Below are 14,013 nucleotides of genomic sequence, written 5' to 3'. Positions count from 1 at the left end.
TCACAAGCTGCAGATCCAGTTGTGTGGAGCACCTGTGCGTCATTATAGGTGAGCCAGCGATCTGATGTAGAGTGCTGACTCTCCTCAGGATGGACAGAACTACAGATGTAGTGTCCTGAAATCACATTAAGACAAATGAATCCAACTTCTGGAAGTCAGCTGATTCAAGCAAACAGTGATTTTGACTTAGTGCGTCTTAGAACATCAAAAGCTTTTGTGTGTGAGTCCTTCACTGAAAAGTAGAAAATTTTCATTTTCTGTTTGTAACAAGTCTGTTGTTTTACCTGACTCTGTGCCTCCATAATGATTGATGATGCTGACAAGACTATAACAGCCACCACCCTGAGAAGGAACAAATCCAAAGAGTGTTAGTTTCACAAAGTCTCACATCAGAGCCATAATTAAGCTGATTTGCTGAGGCTACGTCCACACTAATGCGTTTTCGTTTGAAAACACATCGTTTTCTCTCCGCTTTGACCTCCCGTCCACACTGAGATGGCGTTTTCCTCAAGGAAAAACACAGCATCTTGAAAACGCTCTCGAAAACGCACACATTTCAAAACGGAGTTGTCCCGTCGCAGTGTGGACACTCGAAAACGCAGACTTTCTAAAACGATGACGCATTTTAGTCATGTGATGCAGTCATGTGAGCAATTAAACAAAGATAGCCGAGTGCATTATACAGCGGTTGTTTTGATTGCTCTCAACTTTGACAGCCCTAAAAAAGATTAATATCAGTTTGTACATGCTCCGGATAGCTTTTCTTCAAATTCTGTAATCCTCACTCACTTTTGCGCATGCGCAGGACTGGAACGTAAGCGTTTTCGGCCGTTTCAATGCAGACGCACAACTATTTGAAAATGACTGAAAACACTAGTGTGGACACGGAGTTTTCAAATCTATCAGGGCTAGTGTGGACGTAGCCTGAGACGTTCTGCAGTCTGTTTTTACCTGATTGGATGGCACCACCAAGTCCCTCTGCAGCCTGACGGGGTCATCCACCTTCTTAATGTTGTAGGTTTGTGTAAAGCCAAACCTCTTCAGATGCAAGATCAGGACTCTGGCAGAAAAGAAAAAAAAAAAACACAAACAAGGTAGAAAATAAGAAGAATGAGTGTCAAACACAAACAGAAGATGGGAGAAAACGACTGCTCAAGTATTGTCTCGAAAAACTCTGATATTTGATGCGCCACAGTTTGGAAACCTGGTCAGTCGATCACTTCTGATGTGACCTTACTCACCTTGGCAGTGTATCAAAAGACGACTTCAGTTCTGAGGCCGTCCCTCCACAATCACAGCGAAATTCTATTTCTTGTTCCTGAACAACAGCACAGAGAAAACAGGCTTTATGGTAGAAAGAAATCTCAACATATGCACACACACATACGCACAAACACTAACAAAAAAGGTGTGTTAAGATCGCTGACACTACAACTCTATTGGAATTTGTGATCTTACCTTCAAGTATGTCTCTAACATGTTTATAATAGACCCCTCTGGAACAAGGTCAAGAGACAAGCTGGTGAAGTCCTCGTGCTGTGATGATTGGTGACCACAGCTACACATTTCAGGAGTAACGTAGTTAAAGTAAAGATCAGGTAGGTGGAAAAGAGGTATATGAAAATATTGCAACCAGCTCTGCGTTTCTGAAAGACAGGCTTACCTCTTGCATGTCCTCATGTTTTCCATTTTAAAAATGTGATGCTCTTCTACTGGGCAGGTATAACTTTGGCCCAGGAGAGCTGCGTTCCTCTCCAGGTGAGGTGCGAGCCTTTTGACCTCATTGAGGAACAATGTTAGGAATTCATGAGCGTCCTGAAAGAAAAGCAGAGAGATTTAAAACAGTACATCAAAATCAGAAGGTAAAGCAAAAAAACAAAATGTCCAAATAGCTGACGCACTTTCTGTGCACTGCCGGTGTATTCAGGAGCTTGACTGCTGAATGCCTTCTTAAAAGCTCTTAGGTGGTGATCTTTAAGGCCATAATCTGTTGACTCATGACAGTCCCTGACATCAATGAGCCTTCTGTAGAAAGGAAAGGGTAAACAGACATTTCTGCTGTTAGATCTCTTTGTTCTTCAGGTTTTTGAAGAAAGTAGAAGGTTGACGTAGCGCACCTTAAGAGCTGAGCTTCTGGATCTGTGCTCCACAAAACCTCCTGACGCCTGATGTCTCTTATGAACTCCTCAATGTTGAGGAGGCTCTGCAGGCAGGAGTTCATGTAGCAGGTGTTTCCGATGTTTGGAAACCTGACACACACGCACAACGTTTACAGTATCAGTGTAAAAGAATTCATTTTCTCCACTTTGACAAAGTGAGCTTTGGTCTTTGTGCACCACGTGTACTCACCCGAAGCAGTCTATAGTCCCAGTTTGACTTTCTATTATTTCTCCACCGCATGCTACACTGCTCCAAAAAGGTAAAAACACAAACACAAAATTAGGAAAGATGTCAGGATGCTGAGCAGTGTATGTGCATGGATGCATGAGCTTTGAAGTTGAAACATTTTGGAGGACGTCTTTCTCTTACCTGTTAAACACATGCTCCCATCCACTCTCTTGGTCCAGAAGCTCCATAATCCAAGTGTCCCAACTCAGGTCTGCTGGGATCGTTTCCGTGGTGCTTCTTACCTGATATAAATATATAGGACATAGCTGTGTGCCTCATTGCTCTTAATTGCTCTCATTTAACTGTGATGAGTAAATGCTTGATGACAGTGACTCTTTCCATAAAACATACCTTCCCGGATTTAAAAAGAGTCTTCACAGTGTTGCTCTCTGCCTCTGCATCGCTGTCAGTTTGCTGCAGAGGACGAACAAACATAAGTTTATTAAAAAGTACATTTTAAAGAGAATGTGTATTTCATATGTTTTGTGTAAAAGCAAACCGAGGAACAGCAGAAGATGTGTCTCCATTTTCTCTTCTTTTGGCCATTTTCAGGGTTAGCTGGTGTGGCAGCAACAGAAGCATCCGGGATGCTGATGAGGACAAAAGTGTAAATGTTGTGGAAATTTATAAGAAGGAGTACATTTTGCTAATATAGATTGCTAATAAAAGTGAATAACTGTAATGGAATACCAACATGAACAAAATCATGTATTTTATACATTTACACTCTACATTTTCAAACGCTAATCTCTGCATCCATATAAATAATAGACAAGACTAGAAGGAGTAAAAAAGATGTAAATACACAAGGTGGAAGAAAAATGCCAATAAAAGGGAAATAAAAGAGCTCCAACTCAACCACTGCTATAAATATCTCCAGCAGCATTAAAGACTGGCGCATTTCTTTACCTCTGATGAGACGTAGAAGGAATTTCCTTCTCTGCCACGTTTTGTTTGTGTAATTTCTGTTTAGAAACAAGAAAAGCAACATCAGTAATGGCATAAAACAAACATACCAAGTGGGTCTCTCCATGAAAAGTGTCCAGTTAGAGAATTTGGTATTATTTCATATTATTTATCACTTTAGTGAGCTGTCAGCTCATGAAGCAGATATAGGAATATCTTTAAATAAAATAAAAACAATTTATTCATGCCTTAAATTGAGTTTTAAAGTTTGTCCTATGAAATACAAAATCCTTCATTTGGTTCTGATCAAAATTCAGTTTTTACAGAAATCATCCATGAAGCTTCAAAAATGCTTATTCACCATAAAAAATATTTAGAGAAACATCCTGCAAGTCTCTTCGAACTTACCTTTCTGTGAAAAAAAAACGTTTAAACATCTTTGAACTTAATTTGAGGACATGGCTGTGTGCTAAATTGCTCTTAATTCTTCTCATTTAACTGTGATGAGTAAATGCTTGATGACAGTGACTCTTTCCATAAAACATACCTTCCAGAATTTAAAAAGAAACCAGCGACACTTTTTTTGTGTCTTCACAGTGTTGCTCTCTGCCTCTGCATCGCTGTCAGTTTGCTGCAGAGTACGAACAAACATACGTTTATTAAAAAAGTAAAGTCACTTTAAATTAACAAGTGCAATTTAAAGAGAATGTGCATTTCATATGTTTTGTGTAAAAGCAAACCGAGGAACAGCAGAGGTGTCTCCATTTTCTCTTCTTCTTTTGACCATTTTCAGTAACAGGAGCATCCGGGATGCTGATGAGGACAAAAGTGTAAATGTTATTTTTCAAAGTGCAAATTTTTAACAAGGAGTACATGCTGGAGATTGCAGATAAAAATTAATAACTGTAATGGAACAAAATCATGTATTTTGTACATTTACACTCTACATTTTCAAACGCTAATCTCTGAATCAATATAAATTATAGACAAGACTAGAAGGAGTAAAAAAGATGTAAATACACAAGGTGGAAGAAAAATGCCAATAAAAGGGAAATAAAAGAGCTCCAACTCAACCACTGCTATAAATATCTCCAGCAGCATTAAAGACTGGCGCATTTCTTTACCTCTGATGAGACGTAGAAGGAATTTCCTTCTCTGCCACGTTTTGTTTGTGTGATTTCTGTTTAGAAACAAGAAAACCAACATCAGTAATGGCATAAAACAAAGTATATGGTATGAAAATACAAAATCCTTCATTTGGATTCAAAATTCAGTTTTTACAGAAATCATCCAAGAAGCTTCCTTAAAAGTTTCAAAAATGCTTGTTTACCATAAGAAAATATTCATAGAAATGTGCTGCGAGTCTCTTCAAACTTACCTTTCTGTGAAAAAGAAGTTTAAACATCTTTGGACTTGATGTGATCGCAGCCAAAATCTCCTCAGCTTTGCAAAAGTTCAACTGAAAACAAGCAGTCAAAGGTTGTATATTTATAAACTTTCAGCATAGAACGTTCATACCCTGAACAGCAAACATCATCATTATGATGTATGGGGCAAATTTGCATATTTTGGAATGTATGCTCATTTGAACTGTATGGTGCTCGTCTCCAAGCAACTGCTACACAAAACAGGTCAAGTCAAGTGGCTTTTATTGTCATTTTAACCACGTGCAGAGGTGCTGTACAGAGTGAAACGAGACAGCGTTCCTCCGAGACCCTGGTGCTATATATGACATATACGGACAAACCCAGGACTACATAAAGTGCAGTGTGCATAAATTGCAAAAATAAACAAGACAAAACAGTGCAAAACGTGACAGAACAGGACGAAACAGACACAAGACAATGGAAATGTGCAAAATGCTGAGTATTGTGCAAAAGTAACTTGGTGTCTGTATGTATGTATATGAGTGTGAGATACTGCAGATAAGTGCTTGGTAGTGACATGTGTGAAGGTGTGCGTGTGCCAGTGCAGTCACTGAGTGTTCAGGGGTCTGACGGCTTGTGGGAAGAAACTTTTCCGTAGTTTGGTAGCGAGGGCCCGGATGTTGTGGGACCTCTTTCCAGAAGGCAGCAGGGTGAAGAGTGTGTTTGAAGGCTGTGTGGGGTCCTCCAGCAAGCGGGTGTTATAAGGAGGGGAGAGGGGCTCCAATGACCTTCTTAGCTGCTCTCACAATCCGTTGTAGGGTACTGCGATCCAATACGCTGCAGTTACCATACCAGACAGTGATGCAGCTACTTAGGATGCTCTCATTAGTCCCACTGTAAAAGGTGGTGAGAATGGATGGTGGGAGATGGGCTTTCCTCAGCTTCTGCATGAAGTAGAGACGCTGCTGGGCCTTCTTGGTTATGGAGCTGGTGTTGAGGGAGCAGGAGTGGTTCTCCGCCAGGTGGACACCAAGAAATCTGGTGCTCTTGACGACCTCCACAGAGGATCCATTCATGTTAAGTGGGCAGTGATCTCACTGTGCTCTCCTGAAGTCAACGATCTCTTTTGTTTTGTTTTGGTGTGCTGGGGGAGCAGCACAGCAAAGAAGGACTCATCCAGGCTGGAGAAACTGATCAGGAGGGCTAGCTCTGTGGTCGGCATGAAGCTGGACACTCTGGTGACAGTGGCAGAGAAAAGGACATTAAAGAAACTGATGGACATTATGAACAATGCTGGGCATCCTCTGCACATGGCCATTAACAACCAGAAGAGTCTGTTCAGTGACAGGTTGCTTCTCCCAAAGACAAGAACTAACAGACTTAAAAACTCCTTTGTCCCACACGCCATCAGACTGTTTAACTCCTCTCTGGAGGGGAGAGGGAGGGGAAACAGGAGGACAAAGGAGGGGGGAACAACTAAGCTGTAGTGCCTCTTCACCTCACTGTGCAATACCTTTTGTGCAATACTTTTGTAAATAGTCAACAGTGCAATAGACTCAATACTTGAAATGTGCAATTCACTTGTATTTTTATTTTTTATTCCTATTTATTCTATTTATCCCCTTCGTATATGCTGCTGTTCCTCACAAGCTGCAGATCCAGTTGTGTGCAGCACCTGTGCATCATTATAGGTGAGCCAAGGATCTGATGTAGAGTGTGGACTCTCCTCAGGATGGACAGAATTACAGATGCAGCAGCTGTTTCCGATGTATGGAAACCTGACACACAAACAAAAGTTTACAGTATCAGTGTAAAATAATTCATTTTGTCCAGGTTGAGAAGGTGAGCTTTGGTCCTTGTGCACCACGTGTACTCACCTGAAGCCGTCTCTAGTCTGAATTTTATTTTCCATTATTTATCCACCGCCCAAATGTTTCACTACGCTACTGCAAAAAGGTAAAAACACAAACACACAATTAGACGCTGAGCACTAGATGTGCATGTATGCTAGTGATGTGTCGAGTAATGGAGGGGGCGTTTCCGCGATGCACGTATCGAGGCTTGCTTCATTTATGGGAGGAGCTGAAAATGATGACGTCCGAAGCCTCGCTGCCCGGCTGTACCACGTGACTGGTTCATGAAGTGGTTCGAACTTTGCCGCGAGATGTGACAGCGATACAAACCCCTCAGACTTCAATCAAAATGTGGGTGTTTGATGGAGAGCTGCGGTTAGTGAGAGTTGGAGACAGCTGGGAGGCAGTTTGGAGGTTTATGAGAGTGAGGAGAGAAACTCAGGAGAGAATGGAGCCAGCTAAGAAGAGGAGGATGTCCTCCCCTGTGTGGGAACATTTTGATCTTATTCCTCCCAACAAGGTATTTCTACAGAAGATGTATTTTCATAATACTGATGGTGCAATACAATTTAAGTTAAGCTGTATTTACTTTTGTACAAGGTGAAGTGTTTGCTATGTGCCAGGGAGCTGGGATATAACAACAACACCTCATCCATGCTTAGGCACTACAGAGCTTTGCATGAGAATAAGGGGAACAGCGATTGTTGAGCAAGACCAGGTGAGCCATCAAATGCCATGATAATAATAGCATGCCATAATGTTACTAAATGATATAACAATATTATACAAACTGTAATAAGTTACGTGTGTGATATTTATATTTGTGCTTTGTTTTTATTGTCTTTCCTCAGGAGAACAATCTCAAATAGATGAAAACCTGGTTAGCATGGTGATTGAGGACTCCCAGCCATTTAGCATTGTGGAGGACAAAGGATTTATAAGATTTGTTAAATCATTAAATCCTAGCTATGTTCTCCCCACTAAAAAGGTCATAAAAGCAGTGAAAATTTAGTTTTTACTGAATAAAATATGGGCAGGACTGACGCCTCAGTGTGTAGCTGTCCATACCTCAACGTTACAAAAGCACAACCACTGTCCACACCCCAACCACACCTCACCTCACAGTAAATGATCATTTCCATTTTAAGCATTTCCAAATAATCATTTTCCATACTGCCAGTATAAATATACACAGTATACTGCATCACTACAATATACATGTTTTACACACTCCTTTTGTTGTTGACATTTACAGGCTGTGTGCAAAAGGCCACACTCTTCAAATTCATGCCAACTAATATTTTTACGTCCAGTAGGTGTCCTACTAGAGCAAATGAAGCTTCAAGAAGCTTTGCGCTGGGGTGAACCAATTGGATGAAAAGCTTCAATGCTTCATCTGCCCATCACTAATGTATGCATGAGCTTTGAAATGTAAACATTTTGGGGGACGTTATTCTCTTACTTATTAAACACATGCTCCCATCCACTCTCTTGGTCCAGAAGCTCCATAATCCAAGTGTCCCAACTCAGGTCTGATGGCATTTTTTCAGTGGTGTTTTTAACCTCTTGGGAACTTTCACTACATTCCTTACTTGATGCAGAAAGAAGAAACGAGTCCATATCCAACCTTCAGAGCAGAGGCGATTAAGATCGGTATGGGTGTCACAGGTGTACCAGTCCGCCTTTTCTTCCAGGGCGAGAGGGGTTGCCATTCTTGTTCGCAGAACTATTCCTTTTATATTCAAAACTCAGATATGTGATCCAGGTGGGAGGTTCATACTTGTTACAGGTACAGTCAACTCCACCCCTGTAGTCCTCTTGAACATCTATGCCCCTAATTTTGACAACCCTGACTTCTTTAGTAAAATATTCAATCTTGTCTCACAATACAATGACCATAATATCATTATCGGTGGTGATTTTAATTGTTATTTCGGTCCATTGTTGGATAGGTCTTCTGCGTCCCTGGCCCCAACCTTGAGAGCTGTTTCTGTACTCAATACTCTTACTAAATCTTTGGACTTGGTTGACATTTGGAGGCACCAGCATCCGTTAGAAAAGCAATACTCTTTCTTCTCCCCTGTCCATGGCAGCTTCAGTAGAATTGACTATTTTCTTATTGATTCCAGGCTTATTTCGAAAGTGGTTAGTTCCACTTATCACAGTATTTTAGTTTCGGACCACGCACCTCTCTCAACGGTAATTGACTTCAACCTATATACCCCCCAATACAATTGGAAATTTAACCCCTCTTTATATCTAAATGACTCTTTTACGGTTTACCTATCTACTAAAATCGCAGAATTTTTACAATTTAATGATAATGGTGTAGTTTCAGACTCTGTTTTGTGGGAGTCCTTTAAAGTCGTTATTAGAGGCCATATTATTGCTTATCAAGCTTCTCAGAAGAGGGACAAACTCAGGCTGCGTACTAATATTGAGGCAGAGCTGTCTGTGTTGGAGGAGAAGTATCGCGATACCGGGGCTGCTGACACACTTAATACCATTCTCAAATTGAAATATGACTACAACCACATGTTGGGGGAGCAGGTCATGAATTGTATTCGTCGATTAAAACAGAAGCATTTTGAGCTTGGTGAAAAGGCTGACAAGGTGCTTTCCAGACAGCTGAAGGGCATTCAAGCTGAAAGGGCGATACACAGAATTCTCTCTGCAACTGGCCAGTTGCTGTCCGATCACAAGCAGATAAATGACAGATTTCGCAGTTTTTATTGTCAGTTATACACATCTAGTACTACGGCCACAGTTGCTGAAATCACTAATTTTCTTAATGCTTTAGACATCCCGACTCTTCCTGAGGCTGCACGGGGCTTACTCGATGCAGACTTTACGCTGGAGGAAATTAGAAATGCAATCTGCTCCTTTCCTAATGGAAAAGCATGTGGTCCGGACGGTTTCGGGATAGAGCTTTATAAGACACATATTGACGTTATCGCTCCCCTGCTACTTCGGATGGTAAATTGCGCAGTGTTAAACGGCTCATTCCCTCATTCTTTCTACGATGCCCATATATGTCTCCTCCTGAAAAAAGACAGAGACGAAACTAATGTTTCTTCCTATCGTCCCCTAAGTCTTCTCAACTCAGACCAAAAGATAATTGCTAAAGTCCTAACCAACCGGTTAAATAAGCACATAGGCTCTATAATTCATCCTGACCAATCGGGTTTTATCCCCAATAGATTCTCTTTTTCTAATACTAGATGTCTCTTAAATGCGATGTACTCAACGACACTGCCCAATTCTGCGGTGATTTCACTCGATGCCCAGCAGGCTTTCGACCAAGTGGAATGGAGTTATTTGTTTGCTACTCTTGAAAAATTTGGTTTTGGGTCGAATTTTTTGAATATGATTAAGTTGCTTTACGCTTGCCCTCGTTCCTCGGTCCTTACCAACCATGAGAGGTCGCTCCCGTTCCTCTTACACCGTGGGACAAGGCAGGGTTGTTGCCTCTCTCCAATGCTTTTTGCTTTAGCTCTTGAGCCGTTGGCCATTGCCATCAGAGCCAATTCCCATATCTCTGGTATAAATTGTGGCACGTCAGAGTACACCATCGGTCTGTATGCAGATGATATCATATTGGCTCTTTCAGATTTAAAGATCTCCCTTCCTCCACTTCTTAAGCTGATTGACAGCTTTGGCCACCTATCAGGGTTCACCATAAATTGGAAGAAGTCTGTTCTTATGCCGCTGTCGTCTGGTCTGGGCCCTGATTTCCTGTCTAGTTTGCCCTTTAAGGTCTCCCAGGATTACTTTTCATACCTGGGTATTAACATCCCTAGGAACTCAAAACTCCTCTTCAGGCTTAATTATTCGGTTCTAACTGATGAGCTCAAGTGTAAACTTCTCCCACTTTCAATGATTGGCCGTATCAATATAATCAAAATGGTTGTGCTCCCTAAATTCATGTACCTATTCCAGAACGTTCCTATTTTTCTCAGGTCTTCCTTTTTCAAAGCGTTGGATGCCATTATCATGCCTTTCGTTTGGGCCTACAAGCCCCCCCGCATCTCGAAGTCTCACTTGCAAAAGCCCTCGGACGAGGGTGGTCTGGGCCTTCCAGTTTTCAGACATTATTACTGGGCCTGTAATGCCAGAGCCTGGGTCTTCTGGAATCTGCCTATAGTTGGTGATGCTGTGGGATGCAGGTCCAGCCCTAAATGGCTCGAATTGGAGCTTAGCACTGCTATCGAGCACACTGGAGCATCCTTGCCAGCTATCTTATTTTCAAAATCGGTTATTAAAAGTGCATGTGATGACTTTATTCTTTGCAACTCCGTAAAAATATTGAATCAAATTAAGAGAATCTTGAACCTCCCGGTAGTGTCAACTTTTGCCCCGATCTGCCACAATCCTAGCTTTACGCCTAGTACAATGGATGCTGCTTTCAAACAATGGCCTGTCAAAGGGTTAATTGCTATAAAGGATCTTTATATTGACAATCATTTTGCCTCTTTTGCTCAGCTTCAGACAAAGTACAATCTCCCTACAAGTCATTTTTTTCGGTACTTACAAATTAGGAATTATGTCAAGCAAGCATTCTCAAATTTAGATACCATCCCCATACAGCATGTCTTTTACAATATGATGAACGAACCTCCCACCTCAAAACACTTAATTTCTCGGCTTGTCAACCTTTTTTCTTCGGCAGCCCCCTCTTGCCATATTAAAGAGGCTTGGACAAGGGACACTGGTTTGGTTATCTCTGACGATCTATGGGCTGAAGTGTTAAGTCGGATAAAACTATGCTCTGTTAACGCCCGGCTTCAGTTAATTCAATTTAAGGTTGTCCATAGACTGCACTATTCCAAAACCAAATTGAACAAGATTTTTCCTAACGTTTCCCCCAAATGTGATAAATGTAAACTTGTGGACGGTACTCTTGGGCATCTTTTTTGGTCCTGTTCTACGCTTACAGCCTTTTGGACTAGTATTTTTAGTTTCTATAGCACTGTTTATGATAGGCAACTGTATCCTGACTGTCTTATGGTGATCCTGGGCTGCTCCGGCGACTCCTTGGCACTTCCCTTTGCTGTTCAACAGGCCCTCATGTTTGGTATGGTGATTGCCAAACGTTTGATTCTGGGGGAGTGGAAATCTGCCTCCCCTCCCTGCTTCAAGAGGTGGCTCGAGGAGATGGTCTCCTGTCTATACCTGGAAGAAATTCGGTTCTCTACGTCTGATTCCATGGAGAAGTTCAGGAAGATATGGGGGCCCTTTATAGACCACATTAAGAAGGACAGTCCACGCCCTGGGTCCTGACCACATTGTTTTAACTGCTTTCATTCTGAGCTGTTGCCCATAACTGTTTTTGCATGATTGTTATCAGCTCCTCCTAGCGATCTTTGGATTTGATCTTGTGGATTGGACTCACTAGATTGTGAGTTGTTTGACATGTATACCAGTTGCTTTGTTTGCTTCTCTGCTGTTTTTAATAAGTGCTGGCCTTGTACCCTGTTGTGTGGTTTGTTGCTCTGTTTTTTTTGTTTGTTTGTTTGTTTTTTTTGGTTGTTATTGTCTTTATTGTCTGTGTTCTTCTGTCCCGCTGTTTGTGAATGTGTAAAAAAAATTTGAAACTTGCATAAATAAATACATTAAAAAAAAAGAAAAAAAAAGAAAGAAGAAACGAGTCAGGGATGCATAGCAAGCACAACAAGACACCAGCAGCCCAGACCTTTCACCAACTGAAGACATTTGCAGCACCATAAAACATGACAGAGAAGAGCTGGGACTATGTGAAAGGGTGAAGTGCTGCAGTAAAGTTGCAATGGTCCTATCTTTTATACAGTCTATAGTTCACTCTATTCGATTACCCTTTTCTCATGTTTTTGTTAGTTAGGGAGATAAGACATTGTTATTTGGTTTTATTCTTTTCATAAATAAGTTTTGTACATCCTTTAGATACGGTCCCTTTTGTTTGTTGTTTTGGGGTCCACCCCGAAGCTGTAGTTCGCTCCTTTCCTTTGTTAGAATTCAATCACTGTGAAAAAAAATCACCATCAAAATTGTACTGGTTGTGTGATGTGCTGCTTGGGGTCAGACAGGGGTGGATCACCCTTATATTATGGTCTGGCCACCCTTAGACAGGCCATAACACTAACTAAAATGAAAATTAAAACTAGACTTATAACTGGCTGGCTGGTGTCCTTACCAGTGTCCTTGGGTCTGAACTGTGGGCTCCTCTTTCCAGGTGTTCGTACTGCCTGAGTGGCACCAAGGTGTGCTGTCTTGCCTCTTTTGGGTTTTCTGCATGTTTCTGGCTCAACATGCAAGTATCCACTTCTTGACGTTCGCTGTTGGTTGCAGCCACTTGAGGTTTTTGGGCTCATTTGGGTTCTCAACACTGGGCGACTTTGATGGGAGTGAAAGCATCCTCACAACATAAATCACCACACTACCTGCTTTTGTTTCAGGTTTTTTCTTTATCCTTGTTAACATGTTTGGGTACTGGGTTTACCTGTAATGCATTTTGTGCTCCAAAAGCTGTTATTTTGTGCAGCTGTGCTCCAAAAGCTGTAAGCATGACCTTTCTTATCATTAGATTGTGCCACACCAGCACCTGAGAGAAAAGCTTTGAGTTTGATTTTGTGTTTGTGTTTTGCAGGCACTCAGGAGAATAAGTCATGATGTTTCTTGTGTTTGTCATGTTAGTATCTCAGTGCTTGTCAATCACCAGTCAACAGTGTCACCACTGTGAACAACATCCTGCGACTGTTTGAGCCAAAACCTTCGAGAAGTCCCTGCAGCTGCTTCAAAACTCATCACTGAGCTCGATCTCTCTTTTAACACGCTGGAGACAACAATGAAAGATGACTTTCTTTCATATGCTGCTTTGAGGGCTTTGCTGATGAAGTTCAGCCAAAACAGGAAACATGCAGCAGGAGACAGTAACTTGTTAAAATGTTATAAAAGGTACAATTAAAGATTTTCACCCTACAGGGTTGTCAATGATCCAAGGATAAATGTCTAATTTGGTCAAAAGTTTATAAGCCATTTCTGGAGAGACTGCAGTGGAAATGTTGTCACTTTTGGACTTTGCTACCTGCAGCTAAACATTTGCAGCTAAATCATTTATTTAAAAGCAGAAGCTGCAACTGATCGAGTGAATGTTTGTCTGAAAACTTAAACTGAACTCCAAGCGTACCATTGCTCCAGCTTACCATCTTTACCTGAGTGAATCAGTTTGTTGAACAATCTAAATGATTCAGAAACTTCTGTGACATCAACTTAACTAAGGCTCATTACAAATTTCACAAAACACTGCTGAATACTTTTAATATTTTTTTATTAGTTATTTTTGTTTTGTTGTTATTTTGATTTTAATAAAACAAAATAACATAAAGAATCAAATAATTTCTTTGTTTTTTTAAATGTAATTTATTTTACAAATAAATTAATAATAATATTAATAATAATAACAACAAATTAGTGCTGTCAGCGTAAACGTCATTAGTTAAAATGACGTTAACGCTGACAGCACT

The 14,013-nt window shown here is 41.0% G+C and overlaps 1 protein-coding gene across 1 annotated transcript; it reads right to left on the bottom strand.

Moving 5' to 3' along the window:
* Nucleotides 1–5,737, bottom strand: LOC308396007 (uncharacterized protein; the record flags this gene model as incomplete). The annotated part of the gene is made up of 15 exons (XM_080881067.1): nucleotides 1–32; nucleotides 285–342; nucleotides 952–1,060; nucleotides 1,242–1,318; nucleotides 1,459–1,558; nucleotides 1,664–1,815; nucleotides 1,902–2,025; nucleotides 2,118–2,249; nucleotides 2,350–2,406; nucleotides 2,530–2,630; nucleotides 2,740–2,802; nucleotides 2,888–2,978; nucleotides 3,298–3,353; nucleotides 3,842–3,925; nucleotides 5,468–5,737. The coding sequence occupies 15 exons, from the start codon at nucleotides 5,735–5,737 to the stop codon at nucleotides 1–3; spliced, it is 1,506 nt and encodes a 501-aa protein (XP_080737193.1).
* Between the last annotated feature and the right edge of the window lie 8,276 nt (nucleotides 5,738–14,013).

Source organism: Rhamphochromis sp. 'chilingali', assembly GCF_963969265.1.
Source record: "Rhamphochromis sp. 'chilingali' genome assembly, chromosome: 4".
In the NCBI taxonomy this organism is placed as follows: Eukaryota; Metazoa; Chordata; class Actinopteri; order Cichliformes; family Cichlidae; genus Rhamphochromis; species Rhamphochromis sp. 'chilingali'.
Note: the sequence above shows the minus strand (reverse complement) of the source record. Positions and strands in the feature narration are given on the sequence as shown.